The 27,594-nt window shown below is 33.7% G+C and overlaps 1 protein-coding gene across 6 annotated transcripts in view; it reads left to right on the top strand.

The window, feature by feature from the left end:
- The window catches only part of Stag1 (STAG1 cohesin complex component), a 426,216-nt gene that overhangs the window by 89,929 nt on the left and 308,693 nt on the right, over window positions 1-27,594 (top strand). For all 6 annotated transcript variants that reach the window (XM_063249046.1, XM_063249048.1, XM_063249043.1 and 3 more), the window contains one exon: window positions 25,952-26,061. In XM_063249046.1, coding sequence (XP_063105116.1) covers window positions 26,033-26,061 — 29 coding nt within the window. In that variant the 5' untranslated portion in view covers window positions 25,952-26,032. The remainder of the gene's footprint in view (window positions 1-25,951; window positions 26,062-27,594) is intronic.

The following is a 27,594-nucleotide window of genomic DNA, read 5'->3' as shown; positions in this document are numbered from 1 at the left end:
TGAGGAAAGAAAGAATGTGAGATGATTAGAGAAATGTGAATTAGTAGGATGAAGGATACACTGCAGACCATATTTGCTTGCTACCATGAGCTTTTAGAATAATAATAAAGATGAAGAATAGAGTCAGATTGGTTTAGTAACATTGGTTTCACAGTTTACTGTGTGAGTTTAGGTAAATTACCTAAATTTTCTGAGCCATAGTTTTGCCATCTTTAATAAAATAGGAATGACAGCAGCACCTGAATTAATGGTGAAAATCATTTATTGAGTGCTTAAAAAAGAATTGTTGTTAGTGGGATTAACAGTGGGTTTGTATTTTGACCATGTTCCAAGTTTGTATGAGAGTGTTAGGCATACACAGTTGAAGTAAAGGGCAAGATAAGATTTTGGCAGTTTGTGGTGGTTTTGTGTCTGTAATCCCAGCTACTTGGGAAGCAGAGGCAGGATGATAACAAGTTTGAAGCAAGCTTGGGCAAATTAGGGAGATTCAAATTGAAAAGTTTAGAATCAGAGATGCAGCTCAGCAGCAGAGCATTCGTCTAGCAGCATGTGTGAAGTCCTGGGTATCATTTTCAGTGCCTCCTCTTTTTTCCTCAGAAGAGATTTTTATATTGAAAGGAAAAGCATATTGCATTTTCCACTAGCTAGAGGTGGAATATAATTTAGGACAAATGATTTATCTGGGTGACCAATGAATACTTTATTAATACAGTAAATCATTGAGCCTTCTCAGATTATAAGATGTTGGGGGCTATACGTAGGGATTGATATGGTAGATTGTTACTAGTTTCCTTAATAGCCATTAAAAAACCTTAGCTTTATTGTCATTATTTCTTAAATTTCCACTTAGGTAATAATAGTATTCCTCAGTTTTAAATTACCCTTTGAACTTTCTGAAAATTTAATCAGAATGTATACAAAAGCAGATTCTTTACTACATTAAAGTCTCTATAGTCTTACACAAAATAGTTTTCTTTGCAGTGTTTGTGTGTTACAGTATGTTTGTTATTTTAGTGTTTTATCTAATTATGCTAATTAGGAGTTTTTCTGATTAAAACATTGAGGAATACGTAACTCAGAACCTTTTTGCTTGTTCGGTTCACTTGAACTAGTTGGTTGACTGTAGTTGGAAATTGTATTATTGAGACTGCTAAATTTTATTTGCTCTTGGTGGTAGACATTGAACATCAGCTTTGAATTCATTTTGCAGGTATAAATCTATTTTTTAAAAGTTTCTTACTGGTGCGGAACTGAACACTGTTCAGATGACTTTGTTAATATAATCTGATAAAATATGTATAAAACAATCATTTTCTTGAAAATAGCCAATTGTTGTGATATATATTTTCACACCTTTTTGTCTGTCTATGGAGTGTACACACACCATTACGCATGGTGGAAAGCAATTCTTGTATACCATATTGAGTCTAACTTTTTTGGCAGGGGTAGATACTGAAGATTGAACTTACCCCGGGGTCCTAACAGGCAGGCTCTGTGCTGCTGAGCTGTAGCCCCAGCCTGAGGCTAACTTTCATATTATGGTTATATGATAATTTACAGTAGCAGCATATTACTGCATAAGTTCATCCATTACACTATTGGTGGTGGTGAACCTTACAGAACTTTCACTGATAACAAACAGCCATCGCTACAATGGTTTCTTGCTAAATATAGTCCTTGTTACTATTTTTTACTGTGTGACTATTGTGGATTAATAAACATGGTAATAATTATGTTGTTCTTCATAGGTTTTATTTGAAATTTATATATCACAGTAACATTTTGGATTATGAATATCAGACAGCCTTTTTAATCAGGATATAGTTACTCTATAGAAGCAGTTGAGTTTTTCTGTTTCATTTGAGTAATGTGCTGTGTTGAGCTTCCGTTGTTAATTGATAGATGTGGTATCCTCTCTGTGAGAGCTTTTAAAATGCATGACACGTATTTCAGAAAGCAGCTGTTGCTATGGCAACTCTTGGGTCACTTGCAGCTCAGCTTACGTGATTGGCTGTTAATGGAGTCTAATAAGCTTGAGAAGAGAATTGAGCAAATGAAAGAGGGTTTGAAAGAATCCTCTTAAACCTCTTGAAGTTTAACAGAAAAATTTAACACTTATATTGCTGTGACACAATTTTGCTGGAAATAGTTTTAAAAATAATAGTGAGACAGGAGCAATTTTCACAAAAAATTTTTTTCAGAACCGTTTTAAGAATATAGGAAAGGGCTGGGGATATAGCTCAGTGGCACAGTATGAGGCCCTGGGTTCGATTCCCAGTACAAAAAAAAAAAAAAAGAACGTTGGAATCTTGCATTGTCATTTTTTCTCAGTTTACAGTTCTTTAAATCTTTCACAGCTATCAGTTAACTTCTGTGCTTAAGTACATTTGTACCTCAGAGGAGTTAACTGTATGCAGGCATAAGAAAGTTGTTATTTGTGCTTGGTAAAAAAATAGTGAAACCAGGAATACTGTCTAAATTTACTCTGTTTACATGAATCGGATTACAGTCACCTTTCACTTGGATTCTCTAAGGAATACTATGAATAACTGCCTTTCTTAGGAATATCTGGACAGTGTAAAGGGAGGTGGTGTTTCATACATTGGATTTTGAGGCTTGTACACTCAAGCATAATTAAGAACTGTGATAATAAACATCAATAGAGACATGCAAAGAGGCACAGGGGTATATCTTGATAAGTGACAGTTTTCATCAGTACTATCTCTAACCTATGGTTTTATAAGGAGGGCTATTTTACTGATTGTGGCAGTTAACAGCAAGTATAATTAAAATATAATTATGGGTTTTATAATTCAGATGATGCTCATTAAGTTAGTGATCTCGAAAGTGATTTCAGTTTGTAAAACCAGCTTAAGATGATTAGTTCAGCAAATAGCATTAACACCAGTAGCTTATATAATTGCAATATCTGCTCTTTTTAGTTTTTCTTACAGCTTAAAAAATTATTACAATGGTAGTGTTGAAACTGATACACTTAGGTTACAAGATGCTGGTATATATAATTATACTTGATATTTTGATTTAGCTACAAAAATAACTAGTGATAGAAATAACCCTTAAGTGTACTTTCATCAATATTCCCTTTGAACCAGGTTGGGTGGGTTTTCTAATTTGAGCACTAATGAGGCTGAGTGGAACAAACAGTCTGCTCTTTGAGGAAGGAAGCACTATATGTATATATATTTTTTGTTTCCTTTTTTTTTTTTTTTTTGGTTTGTTTTTTGTTTGGTTTGTTTGGTTTTTTACTTTTGTTTGTTTTTGAGACCATGCGTCTCTGTGTACAGGCCATCCTTAAACTCACTACTATGTAGCCCAAGGTGACTTAGATCTTGCAATTCTCCTGCCTCAGTGTGACCAAGGTTTCAGGTAGGTACTCTTACACCTGGGTTGAAATATATTTTTAATCATTTTAATTTTAAGTATAATTTCTAGGGGACCTACCTGATGACCACAGATCCTATGTGCCTTTGTCTGCTTGTGGCAGTTCTGGTTGACTGTATTGTGCTGTTTTCTGATAAAAATTATTGACAGTATTTCCTTTTTTGTATTTAATACCAAGAGATGCAAAGAAAAAATGCAGAAGTTAATATATTGATCTACAGTCATAGAGAACTATTATTAACATTGCATTTCATTTTTCAGTCTTTTTAAAAAATTTTTTTGGTAATGGGACTTTAAGGAACTTGTGTTCATCTGGCAGGCTCTTGTGCTACAGGGCTATGTTCCTGGCTTCTTTCTTTCTTTCTTTTTTCTTTCTGCCTCTGTCTGTCTGTCTTTCAATAGGATCTCACTATGCGTTTCAAGCTGGCTTTGAACTCGCTGTGTAGGCTGACCTCACACTTGGTGATCTTCCTGTCTCAGCCTCCTGAGTTCTGGGTTTCAGACTTCTTATGTATATTGGTATATAAAATGTGGAGGAAATTCGTAGAAAATATATAAAATGTAGAGGAAAGCTGGATATGATGATGTGCATAAATCTCACTTACTTGACTGGCTGATACAGGAGGATTGCAAGTTCAAGGCTAGCTCAGGCAACGTAATGACATCCTGTCTTGGAAAAAGAAATGGGTGGGGCTGGGAATGTACATAGCTCAGTGTTAGAGTGCTAACTTAGTAGGTACAATGTGCTGGATTCAACCCCTAGTATCACAAGGAAAAAATATGTAGAAGAGGTCATTCTTTACATATAAGTTTGTGTATTAACTCTCCTTCCATATATTATATACATTTCATGTTTAATTGTTCTTAAATATTCTTTTTAATGGTACATAAAAATATTTCACTGGTAATTTCTCTACAGTTGTAGAGCATTAAGCTCTTTTTTTTTTTGCCCCTTATTATATGTAGTTAAGAGTAGGTACATATTTTTATATGAATAAGGGATGATCAGCAAATAATGGTGAATGTTTAAATTTAAATTGATTACAGTAAAAGACACATTGCCATTAATCCTCCTCAGAATTCTCTCCCTTCCTTTGAACACACTTACTCTGTCATTCTTGATGTTTCTAAAGTAGTTCTAGAAGTCCTCACATCTTTATGAGGAATGATTAAAAACTACAGTGAAGGCCAGGTGTAGTAGTTGATACCTATAATCCTAGCACTCAGGAGGCAGAGGCAGGAGATTGCCAAGAGTTTGAGGCCATCCTAAACTACATAGTGAAATCCTGCTTCAAAAAACAAAATAGAACAAAATAAAACTACAGGGGCCAGGAATGTACTTCAGTAACACAGTGCCTACTTGGCAAGGTCAAAGTCCTGAGTTCAATTTCCTGTGTGTTCCCCTTCTTCCTACCTGAAAAAAACAAAAACAAAACCCAAAACACACACACCAACACTACATGTGAAGGCTGCTGCCCTGGTACCATTCAGTAGAAAAGCAGGCTTATAAAAACATCAAGGTTTGTACTTAGCTATTCCCTCAGAGTTAAAATGACCATAAAGGTAAATGTTTTAAATTGATTCAGGACCCTTTAATCAGCGTAGACAGTACAACTAAAGACACTCATGGAAGAACTTTTAGAACTCTTACAAAATGTGGCAAGAATGATGGCATAGGGGGCTGGGGATTTAGCTCAGTGGCATAAGCACCTGCCTTGCAAGCAGGCAGTTGTGAGTTCGATCCCCGGTACCAAAAAAAAAAAAAAGAAGAATGGCATAAGTGTACTTGCAGCAAGGGGAAATATTTTGAGGGTAATTAATACCAATGTATCTTCTATTATAATAAATATGTATTTTTATTATACTTTATATTTGCCTATTTATATTTTTCTAACTTTTAAGATTGATTTAAAGAAGAGAATTAATAAATAGAAGATAATTGATGCTTTAAGTGTTTGGCTACATACTAATTTCTTTCTGGAAGAGCTTTTACTTACTTTTTCTTTTTAATCTTTTTGAGACAAGGTCTTGCTATGCATTTCAGGCTGGCTTTTAGCTCACTTTGTAGCCCAGATTGCTCACTGTCAACAATCCTTCTGCCTTTGCCTCCTGAGTCTGGGATTACAGATGTACACCACCACGCGTGGCTTATTTATTGACTTCTAAGTTATTTTAAAATTATTTGTGTAGCAACTTCAGAGAAATAGAATTCATCCTGACTTCATGGTGTATAATAATTATTGAATTATTCAAGATCTTGCTTTGATTTTCTTTACCTGTAATTTTTACTGTCTCTTTCCATAAGCATGTAGTTTAGTATGTGCTGCCAATGGGAGTACAACATGTACATTCTAATATGCTTGAAAAATATTGTTATGCATCTTTATGAAGTATGTACCGTTTTCTTGTGTGGCTATATTTCAATTTTTATATACCATGGATTTACCATTCTTTTGTTCTTTGCTTGTTTTTCCTACTCAGTTTTCAAAATTGTGATAAGATACATAATGTAAATTTTGCTATATGTACACTTCACTGGTAGTAAGTATATTCATACTGTTACGTATTCCCCACCACTATCCATCTCCAGAACTATTACTATCTTACATAATGAAAGCATCATGTCTGTTATTAAATAATGGCTCCCCAGTCTCCCAACCCCTGGCTCTACCTCTCTACTTTCAGTCTCTACAAATTGGACTACCTTAAGTACCTTGTATAAGTAAATCATACAGTATTTGGTTTTTTAAAGCCTGGCTTATTTCACTTAACATGACATTAGAATTTCCTTCCTTTTAAAGACTGAATAATATTTCACTGTGTATACCAAGTTTTCTGTGTCAGTGGAGATTTGGGTTGCTTCCTTGTGTTAGATATTATGATTATAACTGCTTTGAACATGTTGTGTACAAGAATCTTTGCAAGATAGCTTTTAGTTCTTTTTGATGTGTACTTAGGATAATTTTATGTTAAAATATTTGAGGAACCACCATAGTTTTTCCCACAGTGGCCATACTATTTTACATTTCTACCAGCCATACTTACGTGCGCCAATTACTCCATATCCTTGCTACCATTGGTTATTTTCTGCTTTTTGAATAGTAGTCACCCTAATAAATTTGAGTGATCCCCGATTGTGATTTTGATTTTAAATTCCATAATGTCTAATGATACTGAACATCTTTTCATGTGCTTATTGACCATTTATATTTATTCTTAGAACAATGTCTGCTCAGATCCTTTAACCATTTGTGAGTCATTTTTTGTAATTGTTTTAATTTTTTTATATTGGATATTAATTTCTTGTCTGATTTGCAAATATTTTTACACATATTGTAGGTCTCCTTTTTACTGTGGTATTATCTCTCCTTTGGGGAGGGGGATGGTACTGGACTCAAACTAAGGCAGGCTTGCCCTGCAAGCACTCAGCCGCTGAGCTGCTAAGCTACTTCCCTGGCACCTCTGGTATTATCTCTTGATGTACAAAAATTTAAAATTTTCATCATGACCAGTTTGATTTTTCTTTTGTTGCCTGTACCTTTACCGAAACACCCAAGAATTACTACAAAATTCAGTATTCTGCAGTTTTTCTCTTATGCTTTTCCCTAAGCATTTTATAAGGTTAGGTGTTTGATCTTTTTGAGTTAGTTTTTGTATATGATTTTAAGTACAAATCCAGCTTAATTTTTCTTTTTTTTTTGCATTTATACATCAAATTTTATGTTCACTATGTGTTGAAAAGCCTGTCCATTTCCCATTGAATGGTCTCTGTTTTCTTAAAATCATCAGACCATGTATAAGGGTTTATTCTCTTGGTCAATATGATGGTACCACACTGTTTCCATTAATGTAGCCTTTGAATAAGTTTTGAAGTCAAGAAATCTGTATTTTCCAGTTTTGTTCTTCAAGATTCAATTTCTTATTCTTTAAATTTGAGATTGTTTGGTAAGGGAATTCTTGGTCCCTTCATAGTCCTATGAATTTTATGATAGGGTTTTTCATTTCTGAAAAAAAAAAGTCACTGGGATTTTGATAGACTTTATCATTGAGATTTTGTATTGAATTAGTAAGTGGCTTTGGGAAGCATTGATAATTAAATAATATTAACTCCTTTAATCCCCTGAACATGAGATATCATTTCCATTTATTTATGTCATCTTTGTTTCTGCAGTGTTTTATGGTTTTCATTGTATGTTTGTTTTTTAAACCTTCTTGGTTACTTATTTGTAAGTACTTTTTTCTTTTTGATATTTTTATAATTGGAATTGGTTTTATAATTTCTTTTCCATATCATTTATTGTTAATGTATAGAAATGCAGCTGATTTTTTTACACATTCACTTAGTGTCCAGCTTTGCTTGTGTAATCTAACAAAGTTTTAGGATTTTAGAATGCTTATTATATGAATACTTTTCTTTTTATAGTAAGTGCACAGAAGTAAAAGCAAGGAATAAAAGTTACAAGAAATAATTTCATTGTTCCGAAAGTATCATTAGTCATGTCTTTTAAAGAAAGCTTTTAAGGGTATTTTTATGCATTTGTTTTAATAAGTTTATTCATAGGTTTTACATTTTATATTATGAATATAATTTTCATTTTCTAGTATTTTATTGCTTTTTGTCTGGAATTACTTGCTTTTCTGTCTTACTGCTGGTGGTCTTGTGGAAGACTATTAATTAGAGCTGTGCTCTTTTAATGTAACACACAAATGATGAGCATAATTTTTTTCAGGGAGGAAGGATATGAACAAAAGCATAGAGGTGAACCATAAAAGTGCTGAACCATAAAAGTGCTGAAAGTGAACTATAAGTAAGTTTGTTATTAAAAGAAACATTAGGGGGCTGGGGATTTAGCTCAGCGGCATAAGCGCCTGCCTTGGAAGCAGGCAGTCGTGAGTTCGATCCCTGGTACCGATAAAAACAAAAACAAACAAACAAAAAAAAAACAAAACAAAACAAAAATAAAAGAAACATTAATTACAATGTGTTAGGGAGAGATTAAAATGAAGCTGGGAAGTTTAGCCTGGTATACTTAGAATTGAAAGTTTACCTTAGAAGTAATAGGAGCTATTTCTAGCAGTTATTCCTGTGTGATCAAATTATTATTTTGCATAAATCAGTGTGGCTATATGGTGGATGATTGAATTGAGTCAAAGAAGAGTAGGAGACCAGTGAACTATATTCCCAGGGATAGAAACTTTATTAAGGCACTATTAAGATAAGAGAGGAGGCAGTGGACTTAAGTGCATTTTGTTGGTGAAATTAGTAAGATTCGATGGAATGATGTTGGGTGAGATTGGCAGAATTTTGAAGTAGCATTGCTGTTAACTAAGCAGCTGTATTGCTTATTATGTGAAGTTGGATATGCAGGTAAACTGGATGAGATTGGTACCATCAAAGATGACTATAGATCTGACAGAGAGCTGCTCCTAAACTTTCTGACTGTAGCCTGTCCAGAGACCCTACCCTTTCCTGACCAAAAAACTCCATGAACAATTAATGTCACTCCTTTGACCGCATAAAAGTAAAATACTTCCTTTGTGCTAGCAAGCCTGCTTCTGCTACCCTTCACCTGGACTGATTTTCCCAGAGTAACCTACTTCGCTTAACTAACTTACTCTGTCTTTGGGGTACTCGGCTGTACTTCTTTTATGTAATATACTTGCACTTTAATTTAATTTGAGACTGGTGAATGTATGATTTCCACTGTACTAGTGAGAACTTCCCATTCTAGTGGAGGGTAGTGAAAGAGGGAAGAAGACTGATCTAAGGTTTTTGAATCTTCCAGCTTATGTGACTGCATGATTCTATAGGAAGAAATTAGTAACTTGAAGAAAAACACAGTGTTACTCTTTCATTTAATTCTTTCTTATGGAAGTATAGGGAGGTAGGGTACTATTGAGAAAAGAAGCTCTGGAATGTCAGAGCTTCTGGAATGTCATCACCAAGTGACAGATATCAAATCTAAGAAAATACACTGGAAACAGTAGTAAAATGTGAAGTCAACATTTTGAAAGTCAGTAAGTACTTTAAAAATGAGTGCTAATAACCTTTGCATTATTTAACATAAAGGATGCATCATATCTAGTCAGTACAGTAAAAACATATTACCATTACTTCAGGGTAAGGATTGGGAAGGTTGAGAATTTTTTCAAATGCAGGTGATTCATTGAATTCTGGTTAAATACTAGTTGAAAGAAAAACTGTACTGTAGTTTGATGCATGGTTTCTTTAGAATTAGTATTGAGTTTCTAGTTCAGAAAATTTCATATATATTCTAAGCAAAAGTAAATGAAATTTTATGGTGCCCCCTCCATGTACCTGTTACTAAATTTTATCAACTCATGGCTAATACTGTTTTGTCTGTATGCCTTGAAGCAAGTCCTTGATCAAAACCTGTAAAACATAACTTTAACATCAAAAATACCAACAGTAATTCTTTATTATCTTGAAATATTTCCTAGTAATTTTTTTCAAAGGGTAGTTTGCACCTGAATGCAATGGATAATTCTCTTGATTCGGGCAAAAACCAGTGAACACCACCAGGAGATGAAAGAATGGAGAAAGATTGCCTTCAGTTAAGTGATTACCCTCAGTTGTTATATCTAAAGGTTGTTATATCAAGGAAAGGAAGCACCAGGATGTTGTGGTGACCAAAAGTGCTAAAACTCTTAGTATCCAAATTTCTCTGTTGACAGTGTGCTGCCCAGCACATAATGAATAGTCATGAGCCACTGCACTAATATTTATGAGAAACAGGAAATAAAAATATTCTTCTAATGCATGAATGACTCATTTTTTCCCCCAAAAGTTAAAGCTTATAAACATATTTAAGCCTGAAGAGCCTTTCTTGAGACCTAAACAAAAGTTCACAGTGGTAAAGTGTACAACTTTAGATACAGTAAAGATATTCCTGAATGATCAGCGGAAACCAGGAACATTTTGAGATATAAAGGTAATTGCTGTCCCAAATGCTTTTTGCCCCTTATAAAAGTCCCAATCTCTTACCCCCAACCCCACATTTCTTTTCTGGGAAACTTGTTTATTGTTGCTTCTTGACAATATACTCTGATCTAAATAAACCCCTGACATTCTATATTCCTTTACTAAATTCCTTTACTGCCATTGCTGACCCTCCATGTGCTGCCTGGCATGTCTCATATTCATATAGGATAGCACTTAAAGATTGGGCACATTCTGAGCATGATCAGTTTAAGGAGCATATTTTCCAGTATCCTAAGTGTAATGTCTTATTTTAAAAAGTAAGTGTGACATACACATTTCTGGGCATATTCTATTTGGGGTCATAGAACATGTTCATGAGGTTAAGATAGTGGACGCAGCCACTTTTGAGCATGCTCAATTCAGATTACTAATGATGATTCATTTCTGGGCATGCTCAGCGTAATATTATAACAAGTTAAGGTTACTCTGGTTACCTAAAAAAAAAAAAAAAAAAAAAAAAAAAAAAAAAAAAATGAAAGTAACTCTGTGATCTTGGCTGATTCTTTTTAAGGTTTTCCCAAAAAGTTCTAGCTTTTGAAAGGACAGTTTGAAGCTGTGTTAGTGCAGGAGTTTGCCCTACAAATACTTGCTTCACTTAGTGGCTAACAGTTTCAGTGGAGAATTGGTTTTAATTTTTTTTTTTTTAACTAAAAGGAGATGGCAGTAGTGAATATAAATTGCTCTTGTAAAGAAAACTGAGCGTGGTGCCTGAGTAAGGATAGAGTTACACCCCTTGTGTTTTAAGTGATAGGAAACATTTTAATGGTTTGTAAGCTTAGAGAAAGAGTTAGTCGAGAATGAAGTATTGATGTGGAGGATTAGTCGAGAACAAGGAGGATGAGGACTTGGACTTTTTACATGATCAGCCATACAGAATGACCATGAATAAAAAAGTTGGTTAGGAAGTGGTTTAGATAATCACTCATAGCTAAGTATACTAAGGGAATGATATGGAGAAAGGACAGTTACACATGGTAGGAATAAATACTAGCCTGCATGAATAAAATCAAGGAGCCAATACAATTCAACATGTTGGCATTAGAGAACTGTGAATGTTTGATGAGGGGTCAGATTGGTAAAAGCGTTTGACGGGGAGGCATTGAAAACATTGTCGAAAGTCTGTTTGAGTAGGCTTTATTAATTTTAAAAGGTTCAGGAACCTTGAGACCTGGAGTCAAATGTTGCATGTGACCTGACAAATGGAAGCCATTCATGCAGGTGATAAAAAGTATTTACTAAGGCCAGAACAAGGAGACTATTAGATACACACTGCAAGGGAGCCATAGGCTAGCTCCGAAAGAGGATTGCACTTGGCATTAAGCAAAGCCTGAGTTTTAATAACTTCTTTGTTAGTTAGATATCATTGTTGCAGTTGATCATGAAATCATGTTCCAGCCTTATATCTCCTTGCAAACAGCTGAGTATCTGTTACTTTAAAAATAGACTGAGAATGGACCCCACAATAGATATTACCCATGATAGTTAGGATAAGGCAAAAATCTGACAGAGAGGCAAATATCTTCAGTGAATATGAGGAGCTATGGTTGGTCAGGAAATCAGCATATTACACTGATGAGAAAGATTAGAGGGTAGTATATGTGTAAAGGAGAGAGATAATTGGGAGAAATATAGATAAGTAAGAATTCAAGTGCAAGATAATATTTCTCTTATTTTTCAGCTATGTTCTACATAGCTGGCTGTTTCTATACAGATTTATTCAGTATTTTGACCTTACCAGTGAAGTTCAGAAAGCTGCAAATGTTCATGTATAAATACCAGTTAAGACAATTTTATAAATAAGTACTGTCACTAGCATAGCTAGTAAATAGTGTAGGATACTTTTGAAGCAAAGATCAGTCATTTCAGTGAACATAGCGCTTGAAATGTTGAGACTTAAAAATAAGAATGGGGAAGGTGATGTGGTTAAGTGAAACAGAGAAGGAAACTGGTATGAACAAAAGCAAGTGAAGTGACAACGATGAATCCCATCTTACCTATACCAGGGATGATCAAAATGTATGGTGAATTTAAATGAAATTTATTGTGGTAAAAGACACATTGCTGTTAATCCTCCTCAGAATTGTCTCCCTCAGTTTAAACACATACTCATTGTCCTTGCCACGTTCTGAAGCAGCTTTGTATGTCCTTCTTCCTGAATGTCTTTATGAGGCATGGTTAAGAAATACACTGGGGGCTGGGGATTTAGCTCAGCGGCATAAGTGCCTGCCTTGCAAGCAGGCAGTCGTGAGTTCGATCCCTGGTACCGATAAAAAAAACGAAAAAGACAAAAAAAAAGTAAAAAAAAAAAAAAGAAATACACTGAATGCGCTAAGTATCATCCAGTGGAAAGGCCAGGCTGTATCTTAGAGTGCCTACTGTTTATTTAGTAAGAGCATGAAAAAGTAACACTGTGTGTAAGAACCTGTTTATACAGTGAGCAGTATAAAATCAAATTATTGTGTTGTGCTATATTAGGCTGCACTGATTATTGTATCGAAGAATGTTGGATTTCTTAGTATGATAGTTTTGCACTTTAGTAATGCTAGGAATTTTCATTTCCTTTTGAAGGCAGTGAGTTTGGCGTTAGAGTGCACTAGAGAAATGAAAAGTAGAAACCTGATCAGGGGCATCCCTGGAGTATCTTTAATCAAGATGATTGCCCTTGACTGCTGGCAGGCATGGTACAGCATTGAGCAGTACTGAAGCTGTGATTGTTTGGAGGTTTTTATATGAACATGGCACCAAACTTTCTGTTCTGTTCCCAGTTTTACAGTTCATGGGTTTCAGTCTTCCTTTGAAGGAGTATTATGCTTTTAAACCTCCTGTAAAGTTTTCTCCCTAAAATTTTCTCGTATTTATGGAGCATAGTATTTAAAAGTAAATATACAACTATATAATAATCACAGTTTTATATTGTGAACTCATACTGTTCTGCTCCATTGGGTTTTAAGAACTTAAGATTTTAATCAGCCAATGTAGCATGAGTAGAGTTTTCAAATATAAATTATCCAAATATGAAATAATATAAACTTGTATGTAATTTTGATATGGAGATAAAACAGTTCCTTAAGGGTATAGTGCTGCACACCTGTGACATTAGTTACTTGGAGGCTGAAGCAGGAGAGTAAAGTTTGAGGTCTGATCAGGCAATTTGGCAAGATCGTGTCCCTAAAGAAAATTAAAATAAAAAGGTGGAAATATAACTCAACCCTGGAGTGCTTGCCTAGCATGGACAAGACATTGGGTTCAATCTCCAGTGTCAATAGTACTGATGAGAGTGTTTACATACTTTGCAAGTTAGTAGGCCTAAGAAGCCAAGAAGTTATAGTGTCTGCACCTTTGCCATATGGCTGCATCACTTAAGTAAACAAATGCTTTTTGTCCATTGTCAATAATGATCATTCTGCTTTAACATCTTACTTTGGTGTATATACTGTATTTTCTCAAGGCTTAGCTCAAGTGTCAATTCCTTAAAAAGTACAAGGCCACCCCAGTTTTGTGTTTTAAATTTATTTTAAAGCAAAAAAATTTTCAAAACAAGATTAATACATTGAGTATTGTTACCTTTAAATTAGTTTCTCAGTATAAAATATAAGCCTTTAATTGTACAAAACAGTATTAGCACAAACCTTTCTTTTCAGTGAACTAAGAGAAATTAGTAGTATAACTGTTTTAACTGTCTTAAATGTGTATATACACATACACTTTTTTTTAACTTTTTAAACTTTTTTTTAGCTTTTAGCCTTTCCGTCATCCCAATTTCTCTTCCTTTTAAAAAATTTTTTCCCACTCCACAATATCTGTTGAACATTTTGGGTCTTATTTACTCTTTCTGCTTCTCACATTAGGGAGACAGTAAGATGTTTATACATATGAGTCTGATTTATTTCATTTATGAGTATGAACTCAAGTTGCTTCCATTTACCTATAAAAGTTTCCAGTTTATCCTTTTTATGGCTGGTAGTATTCCATTGTATAAAAATACATCTTTTCTAACCATTTCTTGGTTGATAAAACACCTTTTAAAAGCACTTTTATTATCTTACAGGAATTCTTATAATCTGAAATTGTTATGTTCATTTCTTTGTTGTTGTCTAATCCTATGAACTAAAAGTTTCTTAAAGGATTTCACTATTTACAATTCTGTTTTTAGCACTTGTTTAGAAACCTGCTCAGCATGTATGTATGTCTGCTCATTATATATATTACTCGTAAACATTTCTTAAAAAATGTTGAGTATGTAACTTCTGGATACTACTTTTATAGAATAGGAAGGTGTTGTAGGCAAATTGGTTTTTCCAAAAAGATATGTTGAAATGTTAACCCCTATACCTATGACTAGACGTTATTTGGAAATAGCTTGAGTGTAGATACAGTAAGGTCAGTATGAGGTCAGACTCAATTATTACAGCTGGTATCCTTGTAGAGAAAACATACACAACTAGAAAAATGCAGTATGAAGACAGACACATAAAGAAGATGATTGGGTGAAGTGAAGATGAAGTAAGGGAGCAGTGGTTATACTGTAGTAAACCAAGAAAGATATGAGGCTGCCAGAAGCAGGAAGAGTTCTGGGGCAGTCGTGTCTTAGAGACTTCAGATAGAACATGGCTCTGTTGACACCTTGATTTTGAATTTCCAATCTCCAGAGCTGTGCGATAATAAATTTCTATTCTTTAATGCTAACCAGTTTGTGATACTTTATTATGACAAATCTTGGAAACTAATAGAGAAGCACCTTATAACTGTAATGTACATATTGCAAATAAACAGTGGTGGTGAGCCATTTGGAGCTTTCAGTGATACAGACAGCCTGCTACAACACACTTGCTGTTGGTTTGCCACTGGCATAAGTTGTAAAACAGTTCCCAGTGTTATAGATGATGCCTCTGATACTTAACATTATGTGGTTAGTAATATCTTGATGCAGGTAACATTACATGTGTTTTCAGGCTTATAAAATATTATTTGTTTTGTCAGATGCTTTTTTGGGGTTGTTTTTTCCAATGAGGACTTACTGAAATTTTACTTGCTGTTCAGTATATATCCGTATCTTACGGAATATACATCTAATTCTGTTTAATGTTTAAGTATGATTTGATTATAATGAATAAAGTAGTTGTAGTTTTGACTTGCAAGAGATAGGAAACCATATTAGGTAGGTGGGGGGGCAGAATTTACATAGCACTAATGCCTAGGTTTTGTAAATGAATTATTAAAAGAAAATGTTTTGAATTGTGAGGAAAACTGAGAAAGCCATTTGACAAAATATTCTATTGATGTTTTCCTTTCTAGTCTTGGGTCTTTTATAAAGTTGCACTTTATTGTATAGAGTGGGAGTCAGTTTGGATTCTTTCCTTTTTTCTTGATTCCGTGTAAGTCTTTAATAAAATTACAAAGCTAAAAATAGTACGGTTCCCTGTATCCCTCATCTATATTCCCAAAAGCCCGTATCTTTTATAATCACAGTATAGTTATCAAAAGCTGAAAATTGTTTTGAAACTTTTCATTAATATGCATACCTTACTCAAATTTCAGTTGTTGTACTGATATCTTTTTTTCCAGTCCAGAATCTAGTGTATAATCCCACATTGCATTTAGTTTTCATGTCTCTCTTCTAATCTGGGATAATTCCTCAGCCTAAACCTTCATAACCTTGATACATTTGAAGAATAGTGGCCAGTTATTTTCTGGGATATTTTTAATTTGACTTTGTCTGATTACATTTGTAATTGAATTCAAGTTATGCACTGTTGGCAAGAATACCACAGAAGTGAAGTTGTGTCTTTTTTATTTAAATCATGTTAGGATGCCCTTGTTGATATGTCTTATTATTAGTTGTAATTGTGATCACTTGGCTAAGGTGAAGTCAGCTGGCTATAATTTTTTTCTTTAAATTGATTAATTGTTTTTTGGTTGGGAAATAGTTTGCTACTACGTGTAAGATTTTTACTTTTTCCCACCAGTTTTAGTATCCATTAATGATTCTTGCTTGAAAATATTCCTGTTGAATATCCAATGATGATTTTTCTTTTCTGTGATTCTTTCTACAGCTTTATTGTGAAACAGCTTTCTCTTTATTATTCATTCATTCATTCATTCATTCATATCTGTATGGACTCAGTTTCTTGTTCTGCAGGTTAGAATCCATTATAATTCTTGCTTTTCTAATTATAGCTACATTCAAGAGAAGAATTTTTCAGAATTTTAGATAAAATGTTATTTAAGAGTAGAGTACTAGTTTTGAGAAGTGAAGTAACTCATTGTGGGTGTAAAGGAGCAGTGCAAAATCAGATACTTTTAACTGTTCAGTAGCCAATATTTATTCACAAATTTTACTCATGAAAGAACGACAGAAGTCCAAAAAAACATGGAAGTGCTTTTATTCAGTTTCAGTCCTCTGCCTCTGCCTTGGAGATTAAATACAAGGCCTTCACAGTGAGCTACAACCCTATACCTTTTTATTTTTTAAGATGAGGTCTTGCCAGATCAATCACTAAGTTGTGTAGGTTGGGTTTGAATTTAGGATCTTCCTGCTTCAGACTAAATATGTGGTATTGGGATTACAGGTGTACCCCACCATGCCCAACTAGTTTCCTTAGTATAGCAACCAATCAATTCTGTCTGCAGCCCAGTTCCTTTTGCTCTGTAAAACAGTGTATTCACAAGCTCTAGAAATTAGGATACAGGCATCCTAGTTGGATTGTGAGTGGTCTGTCTGCAATGGATAGCCACTGTAGTATGGTAGAAAAGGAGCCCAGACTTTGGAATAAGGCAGATCTGAATGTTGGCTCTATTATCAAAGTTCTTTTGGTGACAGAGTTTCTTAACAGCACATTTCTTTCAGATCATGGTCCAAAAGAATTTGATCTTTCACAGCTTCATCAAAGTAAGTGGATGCAGTATATTTATTTCCCCTTAGAAATTAATAGTTTGCCTATCACACGCTGTTTTTTTCTTGGTGAATTTTAAGTTCCTTAAGAGCAGTCACCATACTTTAAACATTTTTTTTGGATACTATTATTGTCTACCATTATTCTGCAGTTTAGTAGGTTTTAAATACCAATGGGGATATATGAGATGGAGGCCAAGAAAGGATGGTTTTGGCTTTTAATTAGTGCACTTTTCTTTCCTTTGCCCTATCAGAGCAAGCATATAGAAAAGTATTTTAGAATGCCTCCTAGAGACCACAGATTGATTCACAGAGAATGCAAATGTGCATGCTGCATTGACAGAGGCTTATTATGTTGTTATTATTTGAAAAGAAGAATTAGTATATTGTAGAACCAGTTTTGCAAATAATATTGTACAAACTGAGTTAATTGAAGATAAAGGTAGTATAGTGTTGTGGAAAGGGAGTTGATTAAGCTTTTTAAGCTTGAGCTATAAATTAAAAAACAAAATCTAGTTAATAATTTTTATTTATTGGAGGATGTTTTCACCATGTGTTTTTGTTAAATTTTACAACTTTTTTCCTTAGAGCTTTGGTAAGATGATGATTGTTCATGTACTTAAGAAATAACTTCTATATGAAAAATCATGGGCTATACAGACAAGTGTTTTGGGAAAGGTTTTTTTTTTTTTAAAGAATAAATTTTGTTAACCAGGTGTAGTGGCACATGCCTGTAATCCCAGCACTTGGGAGGCTATGCATTTAAGGCCAGCCTGATCTACACAGCAAGACCCTGGGTCAATTCTTGTTTTTGTTTTTTTTAGGACCCCTTTAAACAGTTCATGTTTATTTGTGTTAGCCAATAGAAATATTTTGGAGTTTCGTTGTTTTTGGTTCCCTTTGTGTAGTTACTACATTCATAGTATGCTTTTCTAAATAAAACTGTTGTTAGATGATTTTTATTTCTTTGAGTACGTAGATGCATTAGTAAAATATTTAAAAGGCTTTGATTTTTTGCTTATTAGGGGAGCTTGAGTGTTGTTTTGAGTTTGGAGAAAACTAATTTTAAAAAAATCACAGTGCATTTTAAGAAATCACAGTGCATTTTTTAAAAATAAAATACATGAAAACAAATTTTTATAGTTTGGACAGATTTGTCAATTTTTCATTTATAAGCATTCTCAGGTATTTATTGCAAGGTGATTTAGTATAGGGCATAATTTCCTTGAGTTTCATTTGTACTCATTAGCTATCCAAAAGCCTAATTACATTTTTGGTGCTTTTTAAATTTAAAGCAATCTAATCAATAATATTTATTTCTAATACATTGTGTGACTTAAAGAGCATATTATCTTGATGTAAGATAATACTGGGTGACTTTATATTTAAATATGTTTATTTAAATGTAAACTTAAATTTTGAATTTGTGCCTATAGGCACAAATTTATGCTATAGCACTTTGTTCATTTTTTATTAAGTTGGATTAATAAGAGAGATCTGAATGAATGTCTTTGTATCACAGACTCATATATTAAATTTTTATACTCCTTGAGCTTTGTTTTTAACTTGCTTTGGTCTGTTTTAAATTTTTCTTTGGTACTGGATATTGAACGTATGACCTTGCACTTGCCAGGCAGGCGGTACTTGTGCCACTGAACTACATCTCCAGCCCTCCTCTGGTCTTGATCTTGTTGCTCGTGTCAGATTTTTTTCTCTTGGCTCCACTTACTTCTCATTAAAATTTTCTTCCTTTTTGGTAGATTTATTATTTTCTGACTTGTGATTCTAATGTCTCATAAGGTTGTAGTAGGCCTTCTCCCTCTTTTCCTCCCTCCCTCCCTTCCTCCCTTCCTTCCTTCCTTCTAAGACAGAGGGTTGCTTATACAGTCCAGGCTATTCATGAACTCACTATGTAGCCAGGGCTGACCTCAAGTTCATGGTGATCCTCCTGCCTCAACGTTTCAAATACCAGAATTACAGGTGTGTGACAGCATGCCCGACTGTTCCTGAATATTGAACATAGATATGAAAGTGCTGTATTACTGAGCTGCATTTCCATTTTCATCATTTATTTTTATGTTCACTAATTATTAAAAGCTCTTTTGATCTGTTGACTACCAATGCATAAGTTTCTTAGAATAGAAAGATAGTTCTCTCAAAAGATTAATACATACTCCCGAACAGGTAAAAATGCTTATCCTATGTGCTAAATGGTTGATTAAGCTAAAATTATTCTAAAAATAAAGTTCGTTAAAAATGTCAAAAGTAAGGAGCTGAATGAAACTTGCAACACTGCTGTTTACAAAATGAAAATACAAGTACACATACATAAAAATATGAGATGGGGCTGGGGATTTAGCTCAGCGGCATAAGCGCCTGCCTTGCAAGCAGGCAGTCGTGAATTGGATCCCTAGTACTGATAAAAAGGAAAAAGACAAAAAAAAAAAAAAAAAAGAAGAAGGAGAAGTAAAATATGAGATAAGTGTTATAGAACTGTATTCATAAAATGACATGAAAGTTTGAGACCTAATTTAACAGCTAGAACTATTCTTTGGTCAATATGCATTGAGGTATAGGGGATGAAACTGTGTGTGCAAAGAAGTGAGAAAGAGTGCTGTGGTAGAGGAATAACTAGGGCTTTGGACTTTTTAGGAGTAGAGTTTTATAATTAAAAAGAAGTAGAGTTGAGATGGTAGTAGAGGGTTAAGGTTTTTGGTGCCATTTTTTTTTCAGTTAAATATAAGAAGGTAAAGTAATGGAAAGTACAGAATGTAAAGGAAAAATATGGCTAGAACGTTAGCGATGTTTGTAGGTAAGCATTTTGGTTAGAGGTTGAATGAATATGACTACCATGGATTTCCATTTGTAGAGGTTAATTTGCAAAGTTTTGGAAAATACTGATTAATGAAAAATGTCAAAGCTCTATGGTCTTATCTTTGTTTTTGCTTTCATTTTCTTTTAGTTCAGGGGACATCTGTCTTGAGACAGATTGATCAGTTGATTGGTAGATTATCACGTGTGTGTCTTACTCGGAAGAGACTGGAACTTTCCTTGGTCAAATACTGCTTTTGCCTTCATATTACAGAGAATTTAAGTATGTAGTCATTTATTTTATATTGAACAATTTTTTTTCTCAATAACCTTAATTTGATATATAAACAAGTAATAATCATACGTTCTAATAAAACAGTAAGTGGAATGTATTACTTGTATATAGATAAGGGTACCACTCATAGAAAATCTTGAAAAATATTTTCACATATAAATGTCATTGTAGTCATTGATACGCTAAGCAAATTTTGTGGTACACCACCACCATCTGCCCCTGTGTTTGTGTTTGTGCATTGCTAAATGGTTCAAGACAGCCCAAGTAAAATTTTAGGAATAGTAAAGAAGGCTTGAATTAATGATATTGTGCTATATGTGTCCTTGTTATATTAGTGTTTACCTTGATAGTTCTGTCTGCTGACTCCAGTCAAATTTCCTTCACTATCAATACCTTTAAAAAATAGTATTTTCGTTAGAACAGAACCTATATTGATGTGCCTTTACCACCCAGACTTTGTAGGTTACATTAGGGTTCATTCTTGGTAATATGTATAAGTTTTGACAAATATATATTATATATCCATCATTATAGTATCATTTAGAATAGCTCTATTACCTTGAAATCCTCTTTATTCTGTTATCATTTGCATGCTCCTTCACCTGAACCCCTGATGACCCTATTTCTTTGTGTCTATAGTTTTCTCTGTTACAGAATGTCATGTATATGGAATCATAACAGTGTTCATCCATTTCATTGGCTTTTTCATTTAGTAATGCATTTAAGGTTCTTCCATGTCTTTTTCATGATTGCATTACTTATTTCTTTAATTTAGTGTGGTGTCTCATTATGTAGATATATTAAAGTTTATTTTTAACATAGAATAAATCTTGCTTGCTGCAGTTTTGAGAATCAGAAATAAAAGTACTACCAACATCTCTGTGCAGATTTTTGTGTCAACATAAGTTTTCAACTTTTATTTTTTTCCCCCATAGTACAGGAGATCGAACTCACGATTTCCCGCTTACTAGGCAGGTGTTGTGCCACTGAGCTAAATCCCTACACAATATTTCTTACTATTATGGAATCAAAACAGTACTGGAATGGGCCTGTTACTGAGATTTCTGTACTAGTCCATTAAGGTACTTGTTTATTTTTCTATACGCTCATGGTTACTGTAGGTTTTTTACTAAGTTTAAAGTTGGGCAGCCTCGGTTGTCTGTTTATCTTCAGTATTACTATGTTGACTATTAATCTCAGTCTTTTGCTCTTCTCTGTAAGCTTTAGAATCATTTTGTGTTAGCCACAAAATAACTTTCTGGGAATTTGATAGATATTGTGTTGAATCTCTACATCAAATTGGGAAGAACTTCCCACAAGGCTTTTTTTGGATTGCCCTAGGGTAGCGGGAAGTGGAAGAAGAAAAAAAAGAAAGGAATGGGAATAAAATCCATTGGTAAAGTACTTATCTGCCATTAGATAAGGCCCTGGATTTGATCCCCAATCAAAAACAGGAGGAAAAGAAAAATAGGGAAAAAAGGATTGTAATAAGTATTTTTAATCTACAAAACATGGAATAATTTTCCATTTAATTGTTTACAATTACTTTCACTGTTTTCCTTGTAGAAATTTTGTAAACATTTTGATTTTATACACAAGTATTTTATTTTTTGAATGCTAATATAAATGATACTGCATTTTAAGTCTCAAATTCTGTTCATTGCTGGTATATAGGAAAGTGATTGACATTAGTTTTGTAGTTAGCAGTCTTGCTATAGTCACTTATTAGGTCTAGGAGTTTTCATTTGTTTGGATCATTTTCAGTTTTTTCAAATAGATAATCATGTCCAGAAATTGAGACACGTTTATTTCTTTTTTCTCAATTTGTATACTATTTATTGAATGAGTTAGGAGGTATTATCTCTTTATCTAGTTTTTGGATGATTTCAAGAACACTGATGTTAATTCTTTTTGTGTTTGGTATAATTCATCAGTGACCTTATCTGGCCATGGCTTGTCCTTATGGGGAGATTTTTGGTAACTCATTCTGAGTCTTGTTATTGTTCTGTTTTTTGTGTATTTCTGTTCATTGTGTGTATATAAGTTAGGTAACTTACTAGCACAGTTTGTTTACCATATTCCTTATGTCTCTAAGGTCAGTAGTAATAGTCTCACTCACACCCCCTCCCCCCTTTAGTAATTTAGTTCTCTCTTTTTCGATAGTCACTGTTAAGATTTGTCAATTTTGTTGATCCTCTCAGGAACCAGCTTTTGGTTTTATTGATTATATTTTTAAAGTCTTTATTTTTATGCTGTTTTTGTTATTTCTGCTGTCTGCCTATTAGTTTAATTTGTTCTTTTTTCTCATTGCTTGAGTTGTAAAGTCAATCATTAATTTGAGATTTTCTTTTTAAAAATACGGATATTTAAAAATACTTCCAAGAACTGCTTTTGCTACATTGTGTAACTTTTGGTATATTTTTTCTTTTTGATTCATTGACAGTTAAAAATGTGTTGTTTTGTTCCTATTTTGTGATTTTTTTGTGTGTTTTTCCTCAGTTTTTGATTTGACTTTATTTCATATTGAACAAGAATATACCTTATGATTTCAGTCTTTTAAGGTTTATTAATTTGTTTTTTGGCATAAAACGCCTATCTGTTTACAGGAGAAGAATGTGCATTCTGTAGTTGAGAAGTATTTACATGTCTTTTGATCTTGCTAGTTTACATTGTTTTTCAAGTCCTCTGTTTCTTTGTTAATCTTCTGTGTATATATGCTTTATGTTTTATTTAAGATCATACATTAACATTAGCAACTATACTATTTTCCCCTGTGGTTTTACTTTATTTAGTTTCAGTTACTTATGGTCAGCTGTAGCCTGAAGATACTGTATTAAATAGAAAATTCCAGCAATAACTAATAATTTTAAATTGAATGCTATTTGGAGTACCGTGATAGAAATCTCTCACTATCCTGCTTGGCACATGAATTGTCCCTTTGTCCCATGTGTCTGCATTGTGTGCATACCCTCCTGTTAGTTACTGAAATGACTGTTTCCATTCTGAGATTGCTAGTTGTGGTACTTCAGGGTTTGTGAACAAGTTGCCCTTATTTTACTTTATTATAATCCCAAAATATAAGAGCAGTGATATGGGCATTTTGGATGTGGCAAAGAGAGGTTGTAAATTGCTTCTTTTAAGTGAAACGATAGGGAGTCTCAGGAAAGAAAAATATCACATGCTGGGGTTACTAACATCTGGTGTATATTATGAGGTTTTGTACTGTATGTTCTAGGCACCCACTTGAGGTCTTAGACTATGTACCCTGTGGATGAAGGGTGTACTAATGTATTATTGTAGAACTGTTTAGTTGTTTCATTTCAGTTTTGTCTTCAGTTCTGTAATAGTTTATATATTTTGAGACATTGCTGTTAGTGTATGTTTTTGTGATTCTTACGTTTTTCTAATGAATTGGCATTTTTTTTCGTGCCCTCCATTACCTATATTTATTTTTATTTTCTTCTATATTTCTGTTTTGCTTTAAAGTATCTCTTACCTACTACTAGGAAAGCTACTCTAGCTCTCTTGTTTACTGTTTGCATAGAATGTTCTTTTGCATCTTCATACTTTCAATCTAGTAGAATCCAAAATGAAGATGAACAGACAGCATATAATTGAATCGCTTTTAAAATGTCATTTTTTAAGCTGTCTATGTTGTTCATTCTAGTGCTAGGGGAAATTGAAGCAGAAGCCGCCGAAGTTTGAGCCCTTCCTAGGAAATGTGGCAATTTAGTGAGGCCTTGTCTCAAAATACAAAGGCTGCAGTGAGAAGGTCTTATGTTCCCTGGTCATCAAATTAGTGCGCTGACAGATTTCCTTAATTAAAGAACTAAAGCCAAAAAGAGAGTAAGGTCTCTTGGTTCTTAGTCAAAATTACTTCAGTAACCACTTAAAGTCTACCTAAATCTTTACTTTCTACTTTTATAGACCCCCCCAACAATCACTTAGAGGTGTGAGCCTGTGCATCTTTCAGGCTTCTGTGGGCATTCATCCAGCCCTACACACGCAATTTGTACCATTGATTTCCCAGTGTACATGGTAGTCCTTGAAAGCTCCAATTCCCTAATATATTTTTCTATTCATATTCTACTTACAGGGTTTTTGTGATTATTTTCTGCTTATGTCATAGGCTATCTCTTGCTCTGTGCAGCTATAGCATATTAAAATTCTTTGAACAGATCCTGCCTGGGAAGCTCTTCAAAAAAATGCACAACTACCATTTTTGAGAACAAATGTTCATGTTGTCTTTCCTTGTACCAGAAAACTGCACTATGAATTTCATCTGCTATCCTCATTGACACTGGTGAGTTAGATAATCAGGAATGGTCTGTAGGGAAGCAAAATAATAATTGATTTCTTTGCAAACTTAGTAGCTTTTTTTCCCCTGTCTTTGTGAAAGGTTTTGTTAGATTTGAGAATTTTGTGTAAGTTGATTTTGGGGAGGGGGTTGCCAACGTAAGAATTACTTCATTGTCTAGGAGTTTTCAACTCTGTCACTTTCCATGTTAATGTTTCATTTTTTCAGAGATTATTATCACTTGTTATATAATTTAGGATTGACTTATTTTCTCTCAACATATTTTTAAATTTTCTAATAACATTTTAAACATGCAACTATACAATCTTTCAGCTTACATAGTTATCAACAAAAAGTCTAATTCAAACATTCTTTTGCATTATTTCTTAACATACTCTTCTGCCTTGTACTTTTATTTCTCCATCTGAATTTCCAGTTATACCTTTGATTTTGTACTATGGCCAATTTTAGATACTCAGTTTTATCCTTCTGTGTTCCTGGTTTTTTTTAAGCTTTATTTTCTAAAGCACTTTTTTTTTTTCACAATAAATCTGGGGAGAAAGTATAGAATTTTATTAAACATCTTTACACATGCCTAACCCTCTTCCACTCTAAGTATGTTGCACTGGAGTGGTACGTTTCTTACTACTGATGAATCTACATTGGCTTGTCATTACCACCCAAAGTCTGTATAATGTTACAGTTCCCTGTTGATGTTGTGTATCCTAGGGTTTTACTAGTCATATGAAACAAATCCATTCTTACAGTATCATTTAGGACAATTTTACTGCCCTAACTATCCTTTGTGCTCTGCCTGTTTTCCTTCCAGTCCTGCAGTCCCTAGTAATTACTGGTCTTTTTATGGTCTCCATAGGTTTACCTTTGGATGTCATGTAGTTGGAATGATAAAATATATAATTAGCTTATTTCACTTAGTAATATGCTTTTAAAAGGTCCTCTGTGTCATTTCACAGCTTGATAACACATTTCCTTTCAAAACCAAATATTATTGTGTTGTGTGGATGTACCACACTTTACCCATAATTTAATGAAGGATTTGACTGCTTTTAAGTTTTGGGAGTTATGATTAAAATTAAGGCAAGCATTCTTGTGAAAATTTCTTTGTGGATATGTTCTCAGTTTACTTGGGTAAATATCGAGTACACTGCATCGAGTACACTTCTATTATGTTGATTAGTTATAGTTTATATATTCTGACATATTTTATAATTTTCTTTTTTTAATTAACAGGATCGCCTTTAAGGTTGCTTCAAAAGTTTCGAGTTGTAGAACTTTATTATTTTGCTGTATTGTGGAACAAGATTTCCAACAATGATTACTTCAGAGTTACCAGTGTTACAGTAAGTATTGAAATTTTTTAAAGGGAACAAATATATATTTATCACATGATTGTTTTGATTTGACAGAGCTATAGCCTCCAATATTGGGATGATATATTTGAAATAGAAATATTAGCATATATAATTGCCATGTCCAGCAATGCCCTTGCTGTTGGAATGTCAGCATGTTTTTTGATACTGAATTTAAAAGGTGTTGTTCTGCTATTAAGGATTCAGCAAATTATCACTGGAAAGCCAAATCTGGCATTCTACCTGTTTTTGTAAATAATGTGTGATTGGATTACAGCTATACTTGTTTCCATAGTGATAATAGCTGCTTTATGCTGCAAATTGTGATAGGGACTAAATTTGTCTAGAAAGCCTAAAATACACAGTCCTGCCATTTAAAAGAAAAAAATTTGTTGATCTCTATTCTGTATCTTCTTATTTTCTGAACTGTCTCTACTCTTCTTCTTCCTCTAATTTTTTTTGTTTGTTTGTTTGTTTTTTTGGTAATGGGGATCGAATTCACGACCTTATACTTGCCAGGCAGGCGCTTATGCTGCCTAGCTAACTCTCTGGCTTCTTGATAATTTCTTTTTCCTTTTTTTTCTTCTGCCTCTACTCTTTTTTTTTCAATATTTTTAATGTTTTATTTTGAAGAGAATAAAACCAAATGAGACAAAACAAAATAGTCAATCAAAACAAAAGGATCAACATGGTACATGACTTAAAAACAAAATACAAGGAAATCAATAATAGCTACCATAATGCCTCTTGTTATCTTCAAAAGAATTGCCCATATCGTCAGACATAATAAAATTCAACAAAACAATATAGAATAAAACCAATAAAAACAAAACATTGGAGACATTATAGGACTTCAAAAGAAGATTAAACCACAATGAGTATCATAGTGCATCTTACTGTCTTCAAAGTAGTTGCCTATACCATCAGACTTGATACTATCAACAAAACAGAATAGAATAAAATCAGTCAAAACAAAACAGTGAAAGCATATTTCACTGTTCAAATCAAGCTTCAAATCAAGCTAATAGGAAATCAAAAGTCGTTACCATAATATATCCTGCTATCTTTGGAATAGTTGCCCATGTCATCAAATCTAATACAAGTAGACAAACTGAAACAGAATAAAACCAAACTAAACAGAATAGTGAAAGCAATATGGGTTTTTAAAATCATGATAATTGATTAACAATGGGCACTACTTTCCCTTTTTAGGCAGTTCCTCCCCTTTCACTTTCACAGGATGTATTGTACATTTTGGATCCCACTAATTCCTTTAGCTTTTAGATTAGGGAGGTAACCGCTATTCACCTAAGTGATTCTGAACCTTTTTACCACTGAGCATGATCTCAAGTTGTATCCATTTGCCTACAAGAGCCTCAGGGTTATCTTTATTTATAGCTGAGTAGTTTTTCATTGTGTAAAAGTATCATGGCTTTTTAGCCAATCTGCCATTGATGGATAAGCTACCCCCACTTTTTTTCTGGTTCCCTGTCACATAGAGCATTGTTTTCTCATCTTTGAATT

Source organism: Cavia porcellus, unplaced genomic scaffold, assembly GCF_034190915.1.
Source record: "Cavia porcellus strain 051 isolate PalLab524CR breed Dunkin Hartley unplaced genomic scaffold, mCavPor4.1 scaffold_5, whole genome shotgun sequence".
NCBI classification, from domain to species: Eukaryota; Metazoa; Chordata; class Mammalia; order Rodentia; family Caviidae; genus Cavia; species Cavia porcellus.
Note: the sequence above shows the minus strand (reverse complement) of the source record. Positions and strands in the feature narration are given on the sequence as shown.